Raw genomic sequence first — 19289 nt, 5'->3', positions numbered from 1 at the left:
GTTAGCCTTTGACTTCCACACAGGCTTGAAACTCATTGTTGGTTTTATGTTTGAACAGCCAGCATATCAGGGCTGCTTCCTGCCTTTCAGAACCAGTCAGTGGGGAGACATGGAGGGTGGGGGGCTTTTAGCTTCCTGCCCCTGGATTTATGAATGGGTCCTGGACTCTTGAGAGGGTTCAGGAAATAGAAGCCTGTGGTGACGGCGTTAACCCCTTTCTTGCCGTGTCACAATTGACAGTAGCTCCAGGTGCTAGAAAATAGTCGTGGTTACATTCCCATTCTTCCCTCAAAAACCCCCTAATGCCGCTAATGAAAGGTTGTATGCAGGCGTGTTATTTTCTCTTTACTTTTCTGCACTTCAAAGGTGGATGTCAATGCTGGAGTATTCATACCTCTTCGCCTATAAGATGTGGGGGTAAGGCAAGGTATAAATGTCATGTGCCCCCCAAAGACTCCAGGGGGTTTAAGAATGCCTTATTTACCGTAACATTTGCATGGAGCTGTAACACCTACATGTTTTTTTTTCTTTATTGGCAGATATGAAGACAAGAAGGGGCTTTCAATGATTGAGAACAGAGAGAAAATTAGTAGTCCGCTAAAATAGAAGCCTCTTCGTTACCTCGTGGGACCTTAGAAGGAAGCACCAGAAAAACACTGAACTCAAGATAAGCAAAGGAATACAAGGAAGCTCTTTCATGAGTAGACTTTGTCATGGAGCGTCGTGCCAGATCATTGCACCCTGTCATTTTGGGAAGACATGGCACATGGTCCTCTGCTTTTGATGACGTATGGGCCCTTTTATTTTGACCGCAGATCTGAAAGTGTTTACAATTCTGTGTTGACAGTGCTGATACTCCCTTTCATTTTTTTCAAATCTCTGCTATACATCTGAAGGCTATTGCACTGGATTTAATACCGAACAGGATACCTCTAGTGGATATACGTTTGGAGTGTGTACTGGAAATGATTCATTTTCCAGAAAGTTGTTGCTGGGAGTCAAATTAGCAAATGTACTCTGTGGATATAATTTGAAGGAACGTAAGGGTATATTTTTGGCCGTAAACTATTGAGATGACGCCATAGAGTGGCGATGGGTCGAGAGAATGAACTGATTCAAGCTGTTAAGAGCGGGGATGTTGTAACTGTACAGAAACTGCTTGCCAAGGTCCGAGCTTCCAAAAACAGTAAGTTCTCTTTGGGTATTGCGGGAGTGAGCGGGGAATTAAGTTCATGAATTGGAATTGAATCGTATAAGTGAACACGGGGAAGGTAGCCTGAAAATAATAAAAAATACATATCAGTATAAGGAATTGAGATACAGTATAAAATGGAGTGTGTATGAGCCTTACTATAAGAAGGTGTGTGTGAAAATAAAGACATAAGACAAAGCATAGGCAATAGGCTTTCAAAATACATTGAGAAAATGTTTAGCCTTATAGTGCCTGCTGTTAATATGCTTTATATGACTTTCAGAATGAATCTCGATTGCGCACAGTGATTTTCTTTGGCTTGTTCAGTGCCCTTGTAAGGGTATCTATTTACTTGGTCTATGCACATGGAAGAATACAATGCATATTTCTTATTTCAAAGCGTCAGCATAATGATGGGTTAAAGGCATAAATTCCGTGTGTTGAGATAGTATGATGCCCTAGACTTTTAATATGTAGAAAGGCCAATGTGGTCACTAAGCGTTGTGGACACTGTAACTCGCACGTACACGGCGTCACTTGCTCTGCATCTGGTGGTTTGTTACTAGGTTAATAGTTAAATATCTACCTGGAACTGCGTGATATAAACAGTATCCAATAGCACAAAGTTCCTGTTGTGATGAGTTTTACGGTTTCCCCTTCTGTCGTTCTTCTTTTATTTTGTTCCTGGTATTTGTACTGATTTTATCCAACTAATATGTACATAGCTGAAAGAAAAGGCATTCCAACGAGGGCCATGCTATACAGTGATGTTTGTTTGAATAATATAGAGGCAAACAGCAATTCTTAAGGTGTAGAACAAGCAAATACATGAGAATTAAGGCAGATTTGTATTCAATTTGAAATCTTTAAGAATTTTTTTTTATGAGCGCTACTATATATATATATGTGTTTCTTGGCTTCTCATCACTGACAGAGTGCATATATTTAGCATCACATATGTCATTGTGTTCTCAATGTTGTGTATTGTGATGTCACAAACGTTCGCAGGATGTATATGTCATCACGCTCGTGACATAAACTTTGGCAGAAACTCAGACTCTGGAACAAAGTTTTTTTTCCTGTGTGAGTTTCCTCTGGACAGAAAGTGCTACTTTCTTCATATATTAAGAGCTCCATGTGTGATCCCATTTTGCATCATAACTTGCATTGTACAAGAGAACCCAACTCACATTAAGTGCCAACTCCCATAATCCTCAGCCAGATTCACTAGCCAGCAACACCTGAGAAAAAGCAAACAACATGGACATGATTTCTGAACATCCCTGTTTACTTCAAAGTATGTTCCAGTCTCTTGTAGCGGTTGTCTGCTGCACCGTGGACAGTGGCCAGGCTCACCCACCCCTAGTAATTTCTGTCATTGGTGAGCCTACTTTATCTTCAGCTTAACTCATGCTTTCTTGTCGCTGTTCGTTTTTAAGAGATTTACACCAAAGTGGGTTTCGTTTACTGTTAAATCCAACTCTTCGCTCACCCTTGTCCTCTTGATTCTGCAGGACTTTACATGCAATGGAATGTGCAGGAACTGGTTCCTCGTCGTTCCTGCCTGTCTGAACGAGCTTCCCAATACTCACTTTCACTGCTCTTACTTTCTCCCTGCCTGACATAAAATTATAAAAACCCTCAATAATGGTGCAGGGGCCCCCTTTGACACAAGCTTCTTGCAGTTATTAAATCAGACGTAGTATTCATCAACTATCCAGGTCCATATTGACTGTGAATTTCCAGCTCTACGTGCGGGATATTCCTGCTACGCTCAGGACGGGTAGAAGGGGCCTCAGTAGTGATGCAACTTTCATACTTCTCTCCAAATTGCAAACTGAGATAGCGTTATAGAGCCTTGCACAGTATGTGGGTGTGTATATGTATATGTATATATATAATATATACACACACACCGTATTGGCTCGAATATAGGCCGCACCCTAAAAGTTTGGTGCTATTTTAAAGAAAAAGTTATTTTTAAAGAAACAATATACATTAGTGGAATGGTATAACAGTATTTTAGCTAATAAACAGGAATATACGTATTTTACCATTTTTGGTATCTATCATGCAGTTAGTCAGCAGGGAGTCTGGGGGTGCATTGGTAAGTCTGGGGAGGGTGGCATATCTGGGGGGCAGAGTGGCAGATGTGTTAAAGCCACAACTTTGTGCATAGAAGCTATTGTACACATGCAAAACGTGTTGTGAATCATACTTATGTTTTACGTCTCCAGAATAGAAGTCCTTGTTGTTGCCAGTGAAGGAGCAATACTAAAACATTTTCCTGATAGCGGTGATCCATCTTTTTTATTATTATTATTATCCTTTATTTATATAGCGCCAACAGTTTACGCAGCGCTTAATACAATACATAAATTCAAGGGATATGACAAGACAAGAATTGACAGACTAAGACAAACGGATACATTTGGTGGAGAGAGCCCTGCTCACAAGCTTACAATCTAGAGGGAAATGGGGTGACACACATAAGGCATAGAGAAAGGGTGAGAGGTATTGTGGTGGTTGTATCGATGACAAGGAAGTTCTAGCAGCTAAGATGGTATGCTTCTCTGAAGAAGTGGGTTTTTAGATGTTTCTTGAAAGTTGGGAGGGAGGGAGAATGCTGAAGGTTCCTTGGGAGCAGATTCCAGAGATATGGGGCAGCTCGAGTGAAATCTTGTAGACGGGAAAAGGAAGAGGTGATGAGTGAGGAGGAGAGCCTTAGCCCATGGGAGGAACGTAGGGATCGAGTAGGAGAGTATTTGCTAATGAGGTCAGAAATGTACGGAGGAGCAGTATTATGGATGGCCTTATATGTCAGTACCAGGATCTTAAATTTAATTCTAAAGGTAATTGGGAGCCAGTGGAGGGTTTCACAGAGGGGGAAGCAGAAGAGGAGCGACGTGCAAGGAAGATGAGCCTAGCAGCGGCATTTAGGATAGACTGTAGAGGAGAGAGTCGAGACAGCGGAGTGCCAACCAGAAGAGTGTTGCAGTAGTCAAGACGGGAAATGATAAGGGAATGAACCAGGGTTTTTGTGGATTCTTGGGTGAGGAATGGGCGGATACGAGAGATGTTTTTTAGGTGCAAGCGGCAGGATCTGGCGAGGGACTGAATGTGAGGGATGAAGGAGAGGTTTGAGTCAAGGATGACCCCAAGGCATCGGGCCTGGTTAGTAGGAGAGATAGTCGTGTTGTTAATGGTGATAGAGAATTCAGGTAGTGGAGTGGAGATGGAGGGAGGGAAGATAATGAGTTCAGTTTTAGAAAGATTAAGTTTCAGGTAGTGTTGTGACATCCATGAAGAAATAGCAGACAAGCAATTGGTAATACGGGACAGGAGAGATGGAGAGAGATCAGGAGAAGACAGGTAGATTTGGGTATCATCCGCCTATAGGTGATACTGAAGGCCAAATGAGTTGATTAGTTTGCCAAGAGAGGAAGTATAAAGAGAGAACAGCAGAGGGCCAAGGACTGAACCTTGGTGGACACCAACCGAAAGTGGAAGGGGTGATGATGTCTTGCCAGAGAAGTTGACAGAGAAGGAACGGTTAGACAGATATGAGGAGATCCAGGAGAGAGCTGTATCTCGAATGCCTATAGAAGCAAGTGAGTCTAGAAGAAGGTGGTGATCAACAGTATCGAAAGCAGCAGAGAGATCCAGTAGAATTAGAATAGAGTAGTGACCTTTTGCTTTGGCAGAGAGCAAGTCAATGGAGACTTTTGTTAGAGCTGTTTCAGTAGAGTGAAGGGGTTGGAAACCAGACTGTAGAGGGTCAAGGAGGAAATTAGAGGAGATGAAGTTAATGAGGCGATTGTACACAATCCGTTCAAGCAGCTTAGAGGTAAAAGGAAGCAGAGAGATAGGGCGGTAGTTAGTCAAACAGACGGGATCTGAGGAAGGATTCTTTAGAATTGGTGTGATTAGCGCATGCTTGAAGGCAGATGGTACAGTTCCAGATTATAGAGAAAGATTAAATAGGTGGGTAAGTGAGGGACCAAGGGATGGATATAGAGACTTTGTGAGGTGTGAAGGGATGGGGTCGAGGGGACAGGTTGTTGGGTGAGAGGAAGAAAGAAGAGTGGCTATCTCTTCTTCGGTTGTAGGGGAAAAGGCAGTTAGTATAGTAGGAGTGGAGAGAGTGGTGTTGAGTGGTGTAGGAGGGAGTTGTAAGGAAGAGAGGTCTTTTCTAATAGTCTCTATCTTCTCTTTGAAGTGGGTAGCAAGATCTTGGGCAGTGAGAGAGGTTTGTGGTGTGGGTGTGGAGGGACAGAGAAGGGAGTTGAAAGTAGAAAAAAAGGCGTCGTGGGTTGGAAGAAAGAGAGGATATGAGAGTGGAGAAGTAGAGCTGTTTGGTGAGAGAGAGGGCAGAGTTGTAGGTGTGGAGCATGAATTTATAGTGATTAAAGTCTTCGCTGGATTTGGATTTTCTGAAGTAACGCTCAGCCGTGCGGCAGCACTTCTGAAAAAACCGTGTGGTTTTGGTATGCCATGGTTGGCGTTTAAATTGTCGGGGGTAACTTGTAGTAATTGGAGCTATGGTGTCCAGGGATGAAGCAAGTGTGTTGTTATAAAAAGAGGCTGCTGTGTCTGGGCAGGAAAGGGTTAACATGGAAGGTAAGAGAGGTTCAAGTGAGGCTGACAGTTGGGTAATGGTATTGTCTGGTAATGGCCTACAAGTATGAGGTGAGCGCTGTAAGTATGTCTTGTTCGGGGTTAGCACTGGAGAAAAGGATAGAAGGTGGTGGTCAGACAGAGGGAACGGGTAGATGGAGAAGTCTGAAAGGGAGCATGATCTGGAGAAAACCAGATCAAGTGAGTGTCCCTCGGTGTGCGTAGGGGAATTAGTCCATTGAGAGAGACCAGAGGAGGATGTCAGGGAGAGGAGTATGGAGCTAGCAGAGTTGTTTGATATATCTAAAGGAATGTTAAAGTCACCCAGAATAAGACAGGGGATATGAGGAGAGAGGAAGAAAGGGAGCCAGGCAGAAAGGTGGTCAAAGAACTGCGAGGTAGGACCTGGAGGGCGATATCTTCACTGCTGAGGGTCTTCTGTAGTGTCGCTACATCTGCTGAATCCAGGGCCGGCCCGACAATGGAGCCGAGTGGGGCAACCGCTCCAGGCGGCACTCTTGAAGGGGCGGCACTTCGCCGCCCCAAGCCCTTTTTTTTTTTAAAAGCGAAAGAGAGAGAAAGGGGCGCCGCTGTCAGTACCCGCTCGGCGCCCCTCGCTCTCTCCTCTGCGGCGAGTCTCCCTGTTCGGTCTCGGTGCTGGCTTGTAATGCTGAGTGCCGGAAGATTTCCGGCGCTCAGCATTACAAGCCGGCACCCAGACCGAACAGGGAGACTCGCCGCAGGACTGCTGAAAGGTAAGTACAAGAAGGGGGGGGGGCGGCAGGGACGGAGGGAGAGGAAGGGTAGATAAGGGGGGGGGCGGCAGGGACGGAGGGAGAGGAAGGGTAGATAAGGGGGGGGCGGCATTTTAAAATTCGCCCCAGGCGGCATTTTGCCTTGGGCCGGCCCTGGCTGAATCCACTCTCGGTACTGGAAAGGAAAGCAGTGTGACCTTCCTTTATTCGTCTTTAAAGTGACAATCTACTTGCCTCTTATTGTCCGGGGTCCTGAAAAGTTCTGGGTCTGAGGCAGGCAGGAGAGGCTTGAAATAGAGTACATAATGTAGTAGTGGTCAGCAAATAAACAATCATTTGTGGAAATGGTTGTATTGGCCAGGAACGCAAATACAAACCGAGTGCCGATGCAGTAGGAACTAGAACACAGAAGGAATCAATAGGTTTATACTAGACATCTCACACACTCACACGCACGTACATATCATGGTTCCAAATCTGCAAGATAGATTAAAAGAGAATTTGAGGATTTCATATTGTACCACTCAATTCCTAATGTAACCCCACAATGCAATGGATTTGCCCTATTGTTACACATAGAGGTTCATTCAGTAAACCAGGAGTTTGCAGACTGAATAATCTTTTACCATGAATTATGCTCGCTGAGCCCTGCAGAATGCATGCCGAGGTCAGTAAGTGGGGATGTTGTACACCCCTCCGTTTTATACCTTTGTGATGACTGCATGGGTGTTGGCTGAAAATATCTTTCCATCTCAGCATTTGCCGGCTCTTTGAAGAGCACCTCATAATTCATATTTCAGTGAAGTATTCTGGGATCACGTGAACTGCTGGCATGGCTTGTGGCACATAGACAACCACTTGTAACTTGCAGCGTCCATGACCCAAGGCCAGCGATAGCCACAGCAAACAGTCCTAGGTAAAAGAAAAATAGACTGTGTAGTCTGGAATTCATGGCTCGAAGACGTTAAAGTAAAGAAACTAGAACGGTGTTAGACAGCATGTGACCATCCCGATATCATTGACTGTACTGTACAATAACACCTGTTGGCATTGTGTTTAAAACCCTACAGTAGTCAGTATAGCTGCCACCACCACCCCCTGATAGCGATATCATTATGTATTACAAACTGCCTGCTCCAGCGATCCTTTCCAGTAAGGACGGCATCATGATGTGTTAAATGAGTGAAAACCTATGCATTATTCAGGGCCAATGAACAAATAAGTGAAGTGATGTGATAGAGAGACGTGCAGCTAATAATCACAAAAAACGCACATCTCCACAATTGTTAGCAATTAACCAAATACACAAAAGTGATTGCGCGCATAAACCCAAAAAGGGGGAAAAAGAAAAACAATCCCCCCTCAATTTGCACCTAAAACCTCAGAGACAAACAACAACAGAACAGTCCATATAGTGTAGTATATGCAAATGCAATGAGAGAGACTGCCAAAAGATATGAGAGACTCACTCTGTGTAAAGAAATAGCAGGCTCATCAAGGGTGTCCTCAAGGCAAAGTCAGAACTTCGTTCTCCTGGTGGGGCTTCTGGATGATCCTCACAGGAAACAGGTGTCCGCTTGGTACTTGTAAGTAGAAAGTAAATGTAGGCAGAGCTGGGGGTCTCTCTGTTTAAAAATGATTTAATAATTAGTAAAAACAAAAAAAAACAAAGACAGTGCCCATATAGGGCTAATAACAAAAATAATAGAGTGGTCCTCACAAAAGAATTGCCATGCAGTCCTATCAGCGCTGCAAACAGGTCTTTCTGGTCATTAGTCTCCTCTCCCCAAGACGTCGCCATGCAACCGCGTTTCCCATAAAGCATCCCTTAAGGACGGCGGTACGATGTATAGTTGAATGAGTGAAAACCTATGCATTATTCATGGCCAGCTCAGCCTTTGCTGCAGGAGAAGCATACCACGTTGGTGTTGGCCTCATAGTTATATCTAGGAGCTGGAATTTGTGAGTCGTCCTGCACAGACATATTAGAGAATAGCGTAAAGCTGATTTTTTTTTTACAAAAAACTATGCCTGGGAATGTGAAACACGTGGGTGGTATGTGTGATGCATTATGATTGTCACTATTTATTATCCCGTGGTGTCTTCTTGACTAGTGTTGGTATGGGGAAAACATGTTGGGCCATGCAGAATGGACCTAAGATATATGGTCCACAGGTCAAAGCGATCACCTAACAAGTGAAAATATGAAAAGAAGAGGAACAATAATTATAATACAAGGCATCGATGAAGATTCTTCTGCTGTCAGAGGGATGTTTGTGTCCGCTTACCCTATTCTATTCATCTGAGAACACACACACAAACTGGCGTCTATTCCATCCATACTAATTTCAGCAGTGAGCAGTATAACCCATCCTGCCTTTGAGATGCCTTTGTACACATTTTGATGTCTGCGTGTATGAATGAAATGTCAGCAATGTATGTGGGAAGTGAAAGAGACTTGAAGTATGCAGAGAAGCACCCAGTAGGCAGAAGAGCATCCAAAATTAAATGACCAGCAGAGCGATATTAGGATGATGGTATGGGAGGGGGTGTATCAGTATTTCTGGACAGAGTGTTTATAAGGGATTTAAATGTTTTACAGCGAAATAGCACGTGTAATTGTGTTACATGGGACAGATTCTGTTCTGTGCAGTATTCGGATCCAGTAAGTTTTCCTGTTTCCAGGGTCTGAAGGATTAATTCCAAGATGCTTGGCATACATAACATGGCAATTCATACAAAGAACACGTGTGCTATGTATTGTTGTTGCTATTGATAATCTTAATAACCTTTTCTTTCTATGCAGAGCTGCTTGGATCTACAAAGAGGTTAAATATAAATTATCAGGATGCGGATGGGTGAGTTTATTTAATCCAACTCCTATGACGTGGTGTGTTTCTTCTTGTTGCTGTGTGGTTTTAGAATATACACTGTGCAGTTGGACTGAACCACTATATGATAATAGCCCAGAACCTATGTATTTGTCTGTACAATTTTGAGAGCCTATGAAAAATTTTTAGGTCAGGTGGACTTTTAGTTGGACATCCGCTTTCTGATAGCTATAAAGATCAAAGGAGCACCCTTCTAATGTTAATTCATATGTAAATAATTAAAGCCCCTTGAGGGCAAACATATGTGCATGTGGGAAATGTTTAATGGCTTTAAACCTCAATCCCGGACAGATACATACAGTCTATAAATATTTGCCATATATCCTAACATTATTAAATGACTGTTAATCCTACAGGTTTTCAGCACTGCATCACGCTGCACTTAGCGGCAACTCTGAGCTCCTCCTCATGCTGCTTGATACACAGGCAGCCGTAGACATTAAAGACGGCAATGGTGAGTATTTTCCGTGATCTAGATTGTAGCAAGCATGGTTAAAGTGTAAAATAAATAAATAAAGTAAATGTACATAATCTATGGGATCAGTAATAGTTATTCTCTGTGCTGCGCAGGTATGCGGCCACTTCATTATGCGGCTTGGCAAGGACGTCCGGAGCCTGTTCTCCTCCTGCTTCGTGCTTCTGCCAGTGTCAATACTGCGTCCCAAGATGGGCAGATCCCCTTACATCTGGCTGCACAGTATGGGCACTATGAGGTGGTAGGTGTCAACCGGGGTATAAAGTCATAGAAACAAATTAAATCTGTTGTGCAAGTGTATACAGAATTCTGGTTTGTGTCCCTCAAGGCTGAGTTTGAAACATCTTCATTAGAAAACATGGATATGCACACAAGTTGTAAAACTGTATTATAGCTGCCTTGATGTGAGCCTTTCTTCATTAGCATGCATTATAATGAGGATTTGGATAAAAAAACATGAAAGACTTATTTTTTTCCCTTTATATCCTCCTTGACTTTATAATATGACTTATTGATAAGAAAAAAAGATTACAAAATGGTACAACTATCAGACAATGCTACTTTGGCGGATCTCCCCCAGGAACCCTAAAACCTACTTATAAATATCTACTGCATGTATGGTTGCCTCTATGCATATTCATATACTGTTCTTCTCAACGGTGTCTTTTAGCTATTTCATGCATCTGTATACTTTGTTCTCTCTTCAATAGGTTGCTGTGTTTATAAGCACATTGATCATGTAGCCCTTTTTTTAATATTATAATTATTATTATTTCTAATGCTTTCTCTTCCTAGTGTGAGATGCTCCTGCAGCACCAGTCGAATCCCTGTCATGTCAACAAAGCCAGGAAAACCCCTCTGGATTTGGCCTGTGAATTTGGCAGAGTGAAGGTGCACGATGGGATTGGGGCTCAGATTCCTCTCTTCCCACAAGCTCGCCTTCCTCTTTGAGTATTTCCAATGTGGCACTAGTGTTTATTTCATGAAGCTCCCGCTTCTGTCACTTTCTTACACAATTTCCAGTTCTTCCATCCAGTTCAGTGCCTCCGAATACCTGTCTTATATTTGTTTTCGTAGTTTGGTTGTAAATAGGGTTGATGCATCCATTAAATGCATTTTGTGTGTTGCTCACCACAACATATAAAAGTATTACTCTCAGTATGTAATCTGTAATGCATTATGTAGGATGCATATACTTAAAGAAAAGGATCTGGTACTGAGTCAAATTCCCTACTTTTAGTTTGCACATCCCACATACTGCTGGGTTGCACGTCATAGTTGCTAGTCAGTAAAAATTGGTGCTATTGTAGTAGGGAATATACTTTTTATTGGTTTTCTTCACTTATTGAATGTTTAGGAGTATTGCTTACCTCCTGCAGTAGCTGGTCCATTAAAGAAAAAAGGTGGTTCGTGAATGCACACACTTCCCATATAATGGGTCCCCAAAATGCAATATAGCTTTAAAGCTGGACAACATTAACTGAGCTCTCTATTATCTTTTTTTTTTTTTTTTTTTTTTTGCTTAAAGGGAAAGCCTAATGTCCCTGGCACCCCTGCTATAGAAGAATGCATATTAAAGTGTCATTAACTCTAACCCTCTGTGAGTACTTTTGTATGCATTCATCCAAAAGTGCTCACGTTGGCTGCAGTTTATGTTTCCACGAAAAATTCTAAATTGAGTCAAAATGAATTCTTTCTAAGAATGGTTCAGACATTTATAATTCTCAGAATTGTTTTTTATCGGTTCTGCATTGTGAACGTTTTAAATGTAACTAAGTAGGTGGAAAAGCACATTTAAAATTATTTGTGAGTAAAGCAAAGGGTCTACACAGAACCACTTTAGAATCACAAAAATAATCAAAAAATATCCTAATCATTTTTTGTATAAATTAGGTTTGTGGATTATTACTTTTAATCATGCTTTATATGCATTCATCATTGGCATTTTCTATCTGTTCTACATTTGCAATTCACCCTAATTGACTTTTGTTTTCTTTTGCTCACAATTGTTGTCATTCTGTTTCCTCAGGTGGTGCAATTGTTGTTAAATAGCCACCTGTGTGTTTCCCTCTTGGAGGGGATTTCGAAAGACCCCACAGACCCTAATTTCACTACACCTCTGCATTTGGCAGCAAAAAATGGCCACAGAGAAGTTATCAGGTATGTTGCACTATGGCAGTTGGATTCTGAACATTATCAGACACGAAGAGCTAGAGCCCATCTTATTGACTATCCTCTGACTATCCTTTCACAGGCTACTCCTAAAATCTGGTATTGAGATTAACCAAGTGACCAAAATGGGTACAGCTCTTCATGAGGCATCACTCTGTGGCAAAACTGAGGTGGTAAAACTGCTGATAGAGGTAAGGGGAGTTGTATAGACAAAGTGTGAGCGTGTTTAAATGAGATATAGCAAATAAGCATCCATTATAATTTAATTAAATGTTGTTGAGTCTTTTTTTTTTAATTAGGGTAGTTGCTTATTGAATGAAAGAGATTGTATATGATTTATTCCTGATATCCACTTACAGAATGGAATTGATGTGAACATTCGGAACACATACAATCAAACAGCTTTGGATATTGTCAACCAGTTTACAACTACACATGGCAGCACGGACATCAAACAGCTGCTAAGAGGTATTTATACAGTAGCCCCCCCCATGGTATAGTGGTACTTATCGGCAGTACACTGAAGGTTGGAGGGGTCCATGAGGTTACTTCATGCTATGTATTCCATTACAGAGGCTTCTGGAATTCTGAAAGTTCGAGCCTTGAAGGATTTCTGGAATTCTCATGATCCAACTGCCCTAAATATTCGAGCTGGGGATGTGATAACGGTGAATGTTTTGGTTTTTTTAAATAGATATTTTGGTCTCTTACCTTCTTTGTATTTGTAAAGCTGTTTAAACGAATAAAAGAGCTTTCCCTCTACAGCTATGTAGTGTATTTTTTCATTTCTCATCATCTGCCCTGATGTCCTCTTTTTCACAGGTCTTGGAGCAACATCCTGATGGTCGTTGGAAGGGTCATATTCATGATGCCCAAAAAGGAACTGATCGAATAGGCTTCTTTTCTCCATCAATTGTGGAGGTCATTAGCAAGCGGCTGGGTAAGTGGTCCACAAACAGTTTTGACAGTTGAGGACGTGTGCTAGCTATTGGCTTCTAAATTTTATAGTCTCCAATTTTCTCTTTGCCATTGGCCTTAAATCTTCTTTTGTTATCTCCGACTTTTAGGCTCCACTCTTTCCCGTAACGTTGTAATACCTTCCCATCAGAGACTGGCAAAACCTGTGCATTTGTTGGCTAATCAGCTCAATCCAGTAACTGGGATACAGTTGGGGATCTGCACTGAGAACACTGGAGGTGAGAGGAAATTAGGAGACAGTCGTCATTACGGAAAATGAAGTCTGGTTTGTGTAGAAAATACACTTTACCTATACAGTTTTGTAGCCAAAGTTCCAGGAATGTTTAGGTAAAATTACATGTCTAATTATGAAATGATATGCTGAATATCTCATGATTACCCAACTGGTCTGGAACCTGGAGGCTCTAAGGGAGTGCTGATTTATTAATAAAATCTGCATTCTTTCATTGGAGAAACACTACTTCCACTGGATGATATGCCAACATTAATCCATGCATTCGCGTCCTCTCATCTAGATTACATGTAATGCACTTTACTTGGGCCTCTCAGAAAAAGAACTCCATCACCTACGGGCAGCCAGACTATTGACTAATCAAACTCATTCATGTCACGTAACATGTCTTAACCCGGAGAACCTGAGAAGTGGTGCTATTGTGTAAGATTGTGTAAAAACAATTGAACTTTATAACTACCTGTAGTGGTACATTTTATTATTTGTCATTTCATTTAATCATTGTTAACCACCAAGCAAAATATTTGCTGAATGGATAGTTCACTGTCCCTGACACACCCACTAAAGGAAAATCCATATTAAAAGACTAACATTTACTTATCTGAGGTAGAAACTGCAGCCCTGCTGCAGCTGCCCTCCTCCTCTGTGGTTTGATGATTCTTGCCACTGATTGGCTGCTTGGAAATCCAAAGGAGCCATGCAGCTATCGTATGGATTACATTGCACATGGTGCATTGTACATTGTTTGACTTTGTGGCTGTAGGTGATTATGAGCATTAAAGGTAACGCGTTTCTTTTCTCTTCAGCTGGTGACCGTCACAGCGTAGGGAGCGATGGCAGTGTGCGCAGCGCCGGAAGTGGCCAGAGTTGCGAGGGAAATGGAGTTGGAACTGCCATCCTCATAGAGAATTCTAAGGTATGAGCATACCAACAGTTGTGGTATTAATGTTCTTTGAAAGGGTAGAAATTCTACGAAGGGAACTTGTTTTTGTATTTTCATGAAAACCTGCTTACCTTCTGCAGGCTCCACGCCTTGGTTTGAATGATCTGCACAATTCAAGAACATTTCCAAGTAAGAAACAGCCTTTATTGATATTGTAACATTTCTTTCCTTATGTCTCATTTAACTTTTATGCAACAACTTTTCCATTTTTCAGGCTCTGTATGTGGCCACCTGCTGAATCCTGGTTATGCAGTGGAGAAAGACCCAGAAATCTATCTGCATGGGAAGGTATATACACATTTTACGTGAATTAAAAGAGTAGCCCTTCAGGATAAACTGCCCCTACTTCACTCATTTGATTCTTTCAGCCTCTTAGTCATTAAATACACCAAATCAGTCGATATATTTTGCACTACATTTTGTTATTGCTCAGTGTTTCTCTATTTTAGGATGCAGAACTTATTTATTGCTGGCTGCGGGGCTTCCAGTTAGAAATGTATGTGGGGAACTTTCTGGCTGCAGGCTACGACCTTCCAACAATCAGTCGCATGACACCAGAGGTGAGATCATTCCCCAAAATCCTAACTCTTACGTTGTATTGTTTCATTGGCGCAGATGGCTTACGCTATCTCTACTTCTGTGATAGGACTTAACAGCAATTGGGGTGACAAAGCCGGGGCACCGCAAGAAGATTTCCACAGAGATTGGCAAGCTGAGTGTTGAGGATGGCCTTCCACTCCATACTCCGGTAATCATTCCGCCCACTATTTGAACACCCTTGACATGAGCCAACTGCTACATTTTGACTCAAACTTTTCTCAAATTTTCTTGCACAGGGGCTGATGAAATGTCCTTTAAAACCTAGACCCCACCTCTGTTTTGTTTAACTCTCCTCATCATTGTTTCTTGATTTTTCGCACATGCAGGCGGACCTCTGGGAGTGGTTGTCTTTGCTAGGTCTGCCGGAGTACCATAAACAGCTGTCAGACAATGGCTACGAAACCCTGAGCACCGTGATGGAGCTAACTTGGGAGGGACTACAGGAAATCGGTATCCACAGGCTAGGTAAGTCTGTCCCTTCGGGGAGGGGTGCATAGTCCATTGAGATTTACATTTTGAGTATAATTGATGCTTATTTTAAGATTCCTTTCACTTTAAGAACACAAATTCGATCTGTTTTGTTCGAGAAAGTGTCACAATTTTTTTGGATCAGTAGGAATTTGGGAAATGAAGAATAAAAGGGCAAAGGATGCTCTGGCATTAAATAAAAACAAACTGTGCTATGTGGGTTGGTTTTTTTGTGTTGTCACGTTTAACTCTTAACTTTTTCATCTCAGGGCACCAGAAGAAGTTACTGCTTGGTGTAAAACGCCTGCTGGACCTTAAGCGCGGACATCCTGTCGGAGGAACTCTAAGACGCAGAATTGTAGGTTCCAAGGACCAAGTTACAGTTCAGGAATCTGCAGAAAATGGGGAACCACCCGTTACCCTTAAGCTGAGGACATTTCAGGGGTTGGAAATCAGCCATGAACTGCAGAGTGCGCTCACACGAGGTCCTGATGGTTTCTGTGCAGGAAGACGCTCTTATAGCCAGGAGAGTATTAGCTCTCGTTCACAGGGCTCCGGCCACTCACAGGAATCTGCCTCTTCCCGTCCATTGTTGGCCACCAACACCCAAGAAACAAACTCAACCTTACCAGAAAGGAACCTTCCTGAGGGAACAGAGCAACCACAGTGGATGCCTAATGGGTGCCAAACTCGACCAGAGCCACCCATACCACCTCCCAAACCTAGCCTAAAAAAACGTTCACTCAGTGTCTGCCGATATGCACTGTCAGATGGTGAGCCGGAGGAGGAGGAGGAAAAAAAGGTTGTATCGGGATCTGGATCACTGGGATCATATGCCACACTTACCAGACGTCCTGGGCGAAGTACTTTGACTAATGGCCAGCCAGAGAAGAAAGTACAGCGTAGCCAGTCATTTGCTGTCCGGGCACGCAGGAAGGGGCCTCCTCCACCACCCCCCAAGAGACTTAGCTCTATGTCTAGTGTGGAAACAACAGTCTCTGGGGCAAACTGCTCAGTTAGAAGCATAGCAGCACGACTAGAAGAATTAGGTGGTGTGTCAGAATTCCGACCTTGTGAAAATCCTCAAACAGATGAAAAAGAAGTCTCTGGGGGACGAAGGAGGACAGTGAGTGAGTCTGCAGCAGGGCTTGGAGGAAGGCTGACAGTACCACAGATGGTAAAGAGGGAGGGGGAGGAAGAAGGGAAGAAAGAAGAACCAATATCATCACAACACAGTTCAAGTGAAAGTCTCCCATTTGCAGAAGAAGGCAATCTCACCATTAAACAGAGACCCAAACCACCAGGGACTAAAACTGAACAAGATGTCACATTGGAGTCAAGTATCAGCCCAGTGACCAGAACAGAGCAACTGACAAACAGGGATGTCCAGGTTGTTTCAGAGCTGAACGTTCCGCCACCCATAGCACCCAAGCCACTGACTGTATCTAAACCAAACATAGAGACCAAGCCTTCAGCAGAAGTGCTCGGCTCTAAACTTAGTATGCAGCCTGATTTTCAGCTTACAGAGTCAGACACAGTAAAACGGAGGCCAAAGGTGAAAGAGAAAGAGGTTGCTTGTTTTGGTGAAGAGAATCAGGAAATACAGAGTAATTGGAAAAATCCTTCCCCCTTACCTAAAGGATCCCCAGCACAGGAAATTCTAGTGACCAAAATTGCGGAGATAGAGAAGAACCTCTGCAGCCTAGGGAGGAACGAAGGAATGGAGGAGATTCCAAGAGTTGCCAATGCTGGCACAGGTATACATACATATATATATACATACATACACACACAGTTACATTGGCTATTCAAGTAGATTATTACATCATACTGGATTAATATTTAATACATAAATACTAACACACATAAATTATACATAAGAATATAATTCTGTATTTGTAATATAACCATACATTGTTTTATATTTTTTTCTTTATCATTTAGGGTTTCAAGTCTCTCAATCTCATTTAGTGATTTCTGGGCCCCAATTAGTTTTGCAGAAGCCATCATGGGGAGTAAGTAGCTCAGCTCGTCCTGTAGACTCAATAATATGGGGAAACGAGGCTGGGTCTCACTGTAGTGAACGGGACAGTGTACGTCCACAGAACATGGTAATCTCAGAACTGGGATGCAATAGCTCTTCACAACAGACAGTGGAAGCGCAAGGGACCACAAAAGAAACTAACAGGTAAATTGAGACATAAAAGGAAAAGGCATTAGTAGTAGTTAGTGTTTGCTGGCGGGGGATGGGAATGCTGCTTGTGGGCTGGGAATCTCAAGTGGGGCAAAACCAGAAAATATATTGGAATTGATACAGCAATATGTCATACAATTAAGCAAGTGCGATTTGTTTGTGATGTGTTTTTTCCCCAGTGCTGAGTCAATACCACTAACCAAGGACATCCTTGATGATATCAGCACGATGTTTGATAATTTGGCTGAGCAGCTGGATGCCATGCTGGATTGAAGTTTTTGGAATTTACCGTAAAAACTAAATGTAGACAATGTGGTGCATCTTGGGTTTTGGATAAAAAAAAAAGAATGCAGTGAAACAGTGCCTTTTCAATTGGATTCTACTGAAAGAAAAAAAAACTGCATAACTAAGATGAACTTACAGGTGTTGCTCATTTGCTTGTATTTTTTGTATAGTGCATTTCCCCAGGTTAAAACAGTATGTGTATTTTATGTACTACCAATCACAATGAAATTGTAAATGTTTGATTTGTTTTGTTCTGTTTCACAGAAAAGTCTATTTTAAAGTAACTTTTATAAATATATGTATACATTTCTATAAATATATATATATTTACTAACCTTGAACTGCATTCTGTCTATTATGTGCTAAACAATGTGTGATGTAGAAACAAAGTTTGACGACAGGCAAGAACCATTTGGCCTCTCTAATCTGCCCATTGTTCAACCTGTAAAAAACCTTAATCATTCCTTGGTTTCACCTTGATTCAGGATAGTCAAATTCATTTCATTTTAACATTCTACAGCATATATCTTTTAAGCAACATTTCGGGAACATTAGCAAACCGGCATCACAGGCTGTGTCAATGTCCTCTATGGAAGATAAGACCTGACAATACATTAATTACGAAAGATATATTAAAAATGCCTTGGACGACTTAATGGAAAGAGATTTCTAACAGCTCTAAGGAAATTATGACTTTTTCTGTCAAGATAGCAATGTCAGCCTTAAAGATAGAAACTAAATATGACTCACTGGAGAAACAGCAGAAAATCATTGTGGAGACTAGTGGAAATGTAGAAAATAAATATCAAGCCTTACAAATCAAACTATCTGATCTTGAGGACCGTTCACGCAGATCTAATTTATGTTTTAGAAATATTCCAGAGACTTACTCTAACGATAAACTTAAGACATTCTTACTAGATTTAATACAAGACATGCACATAGAAGACACCCCACCAGTCAATATAATTGATAGATGCCATCGTCTGACGAAACCCAAAGAGCTAGCTGAGAACATTCCTAGAGATGTTATTGCTTTTCTTTCTTCCATTGGCAAGAGAATATATTAAGATCTAGAAGGAATAAAACCTCAAACGACCCAAAATTTGCAGAAATCCAAATCTACGCAGACCTCTCTCTCCTAACGAGGAGCTGGAGACGATCCTTTCAACAAGATTTAAAAGTTCTCCGTGACAAGAATATTAGATATATATGGATTTTTCCCAGAGAGTATTTTGGAACAATTCGGTCGAGACCTTTACCTATTAAAGATTATGCACTTTAGTATGCTTATACAGATTTTACGGATCACGGTGAATCAAATAGTTTATAGAGTCGGATATACCGTATTGGCTCGGATATAGGCCGCCCCCGTATATAGGCCGCCCCCTAAAAGTTTGGTGCTTTTTTTAAAGAAAAAGCACCAGAAAAACATGCTGCCACTCTGTCTCCCCCCCCCGAGATATGCTGCCACTGCCCCCCCCGAG

The 19289-nt window shown here is 42.0% G+C and overlaps 1 protein-coding gene across 1 annotated transcript; it reads left to right on the top strand.

Moving 5' to 3' along the window:
- The first annotated feature begins 1092 nt into the window (after positions 1-1092).
- Positions 1093-17790, top strand: LOC149281582 (caskin-2-like). Its single transcript, XM_089499151.1, has 20 exons — positions 1093-1186; positions 9371-9422; positions 9812-9909; positions 10026-10171; positions 10726-10821; positions 11960-12090; positions 12185-12293; positions 12462-12570; positions 12676-12770; positions 12925-13042; positions 13170-13298; positions 14119-14228; positions 14336-14384; positions 14470-14543; positions 14705-14815; positions 14902-15003; positions 15182-15320; positions 15593-17080; positions 17268-17511; positions 17697-17790. Exons 1-20 carry the CDS (start codon positions 1093-1095, stop codon positions 17788-17790), a joined length of 3588 nt encoding a protein of 1195 aa, XP_089355277.1.
- Positions 17791-19289: the final 1499 nt, after the last annotated feature.

This window comes from Sceloporus occidentalis, unplaced genomic scaffold (genome assembly GCF_023333645.1).
Source record: "Sceloporus occidentalis isolate IW3139 unplaced genomic scaffold, rSceOcc1.0.p SCAF_130, whole genome shotgun sequence".
NCBI classification, from domain to species: Eukaryota; Metazoa; Chordata; class Lepidosauria; order Squamata; family Phrynosomatidae; genus Sceloporus; species Sceloporus occidentalis.
This window is presented reverse-complemented; position numbering and strand designations above follow the sequence as displayed.

Coding starts and splice junctions, on each gene's coding strand:
- LOC149281582 (XM_089499151.1), top strand. CDS start 1,093: ATGGGTCGAGAGAATGAACTGATTCAAGCTGTTAAGAGCGGGGATGTT. Junction 14,816..14,901: donor TCAGTCGCATGACACCAGAG/GTGAGATCATTC, acceptor CTTCTGTGATAG/GACTTAACAGCAATTGGGGT. Junction 15,004..15,181: donor GCCTTCCACTCCATACTCCG/GTAATCATTCCG, acceptor TCGCACATGCAG/GCGGACCTCTGGGAGTGGTT.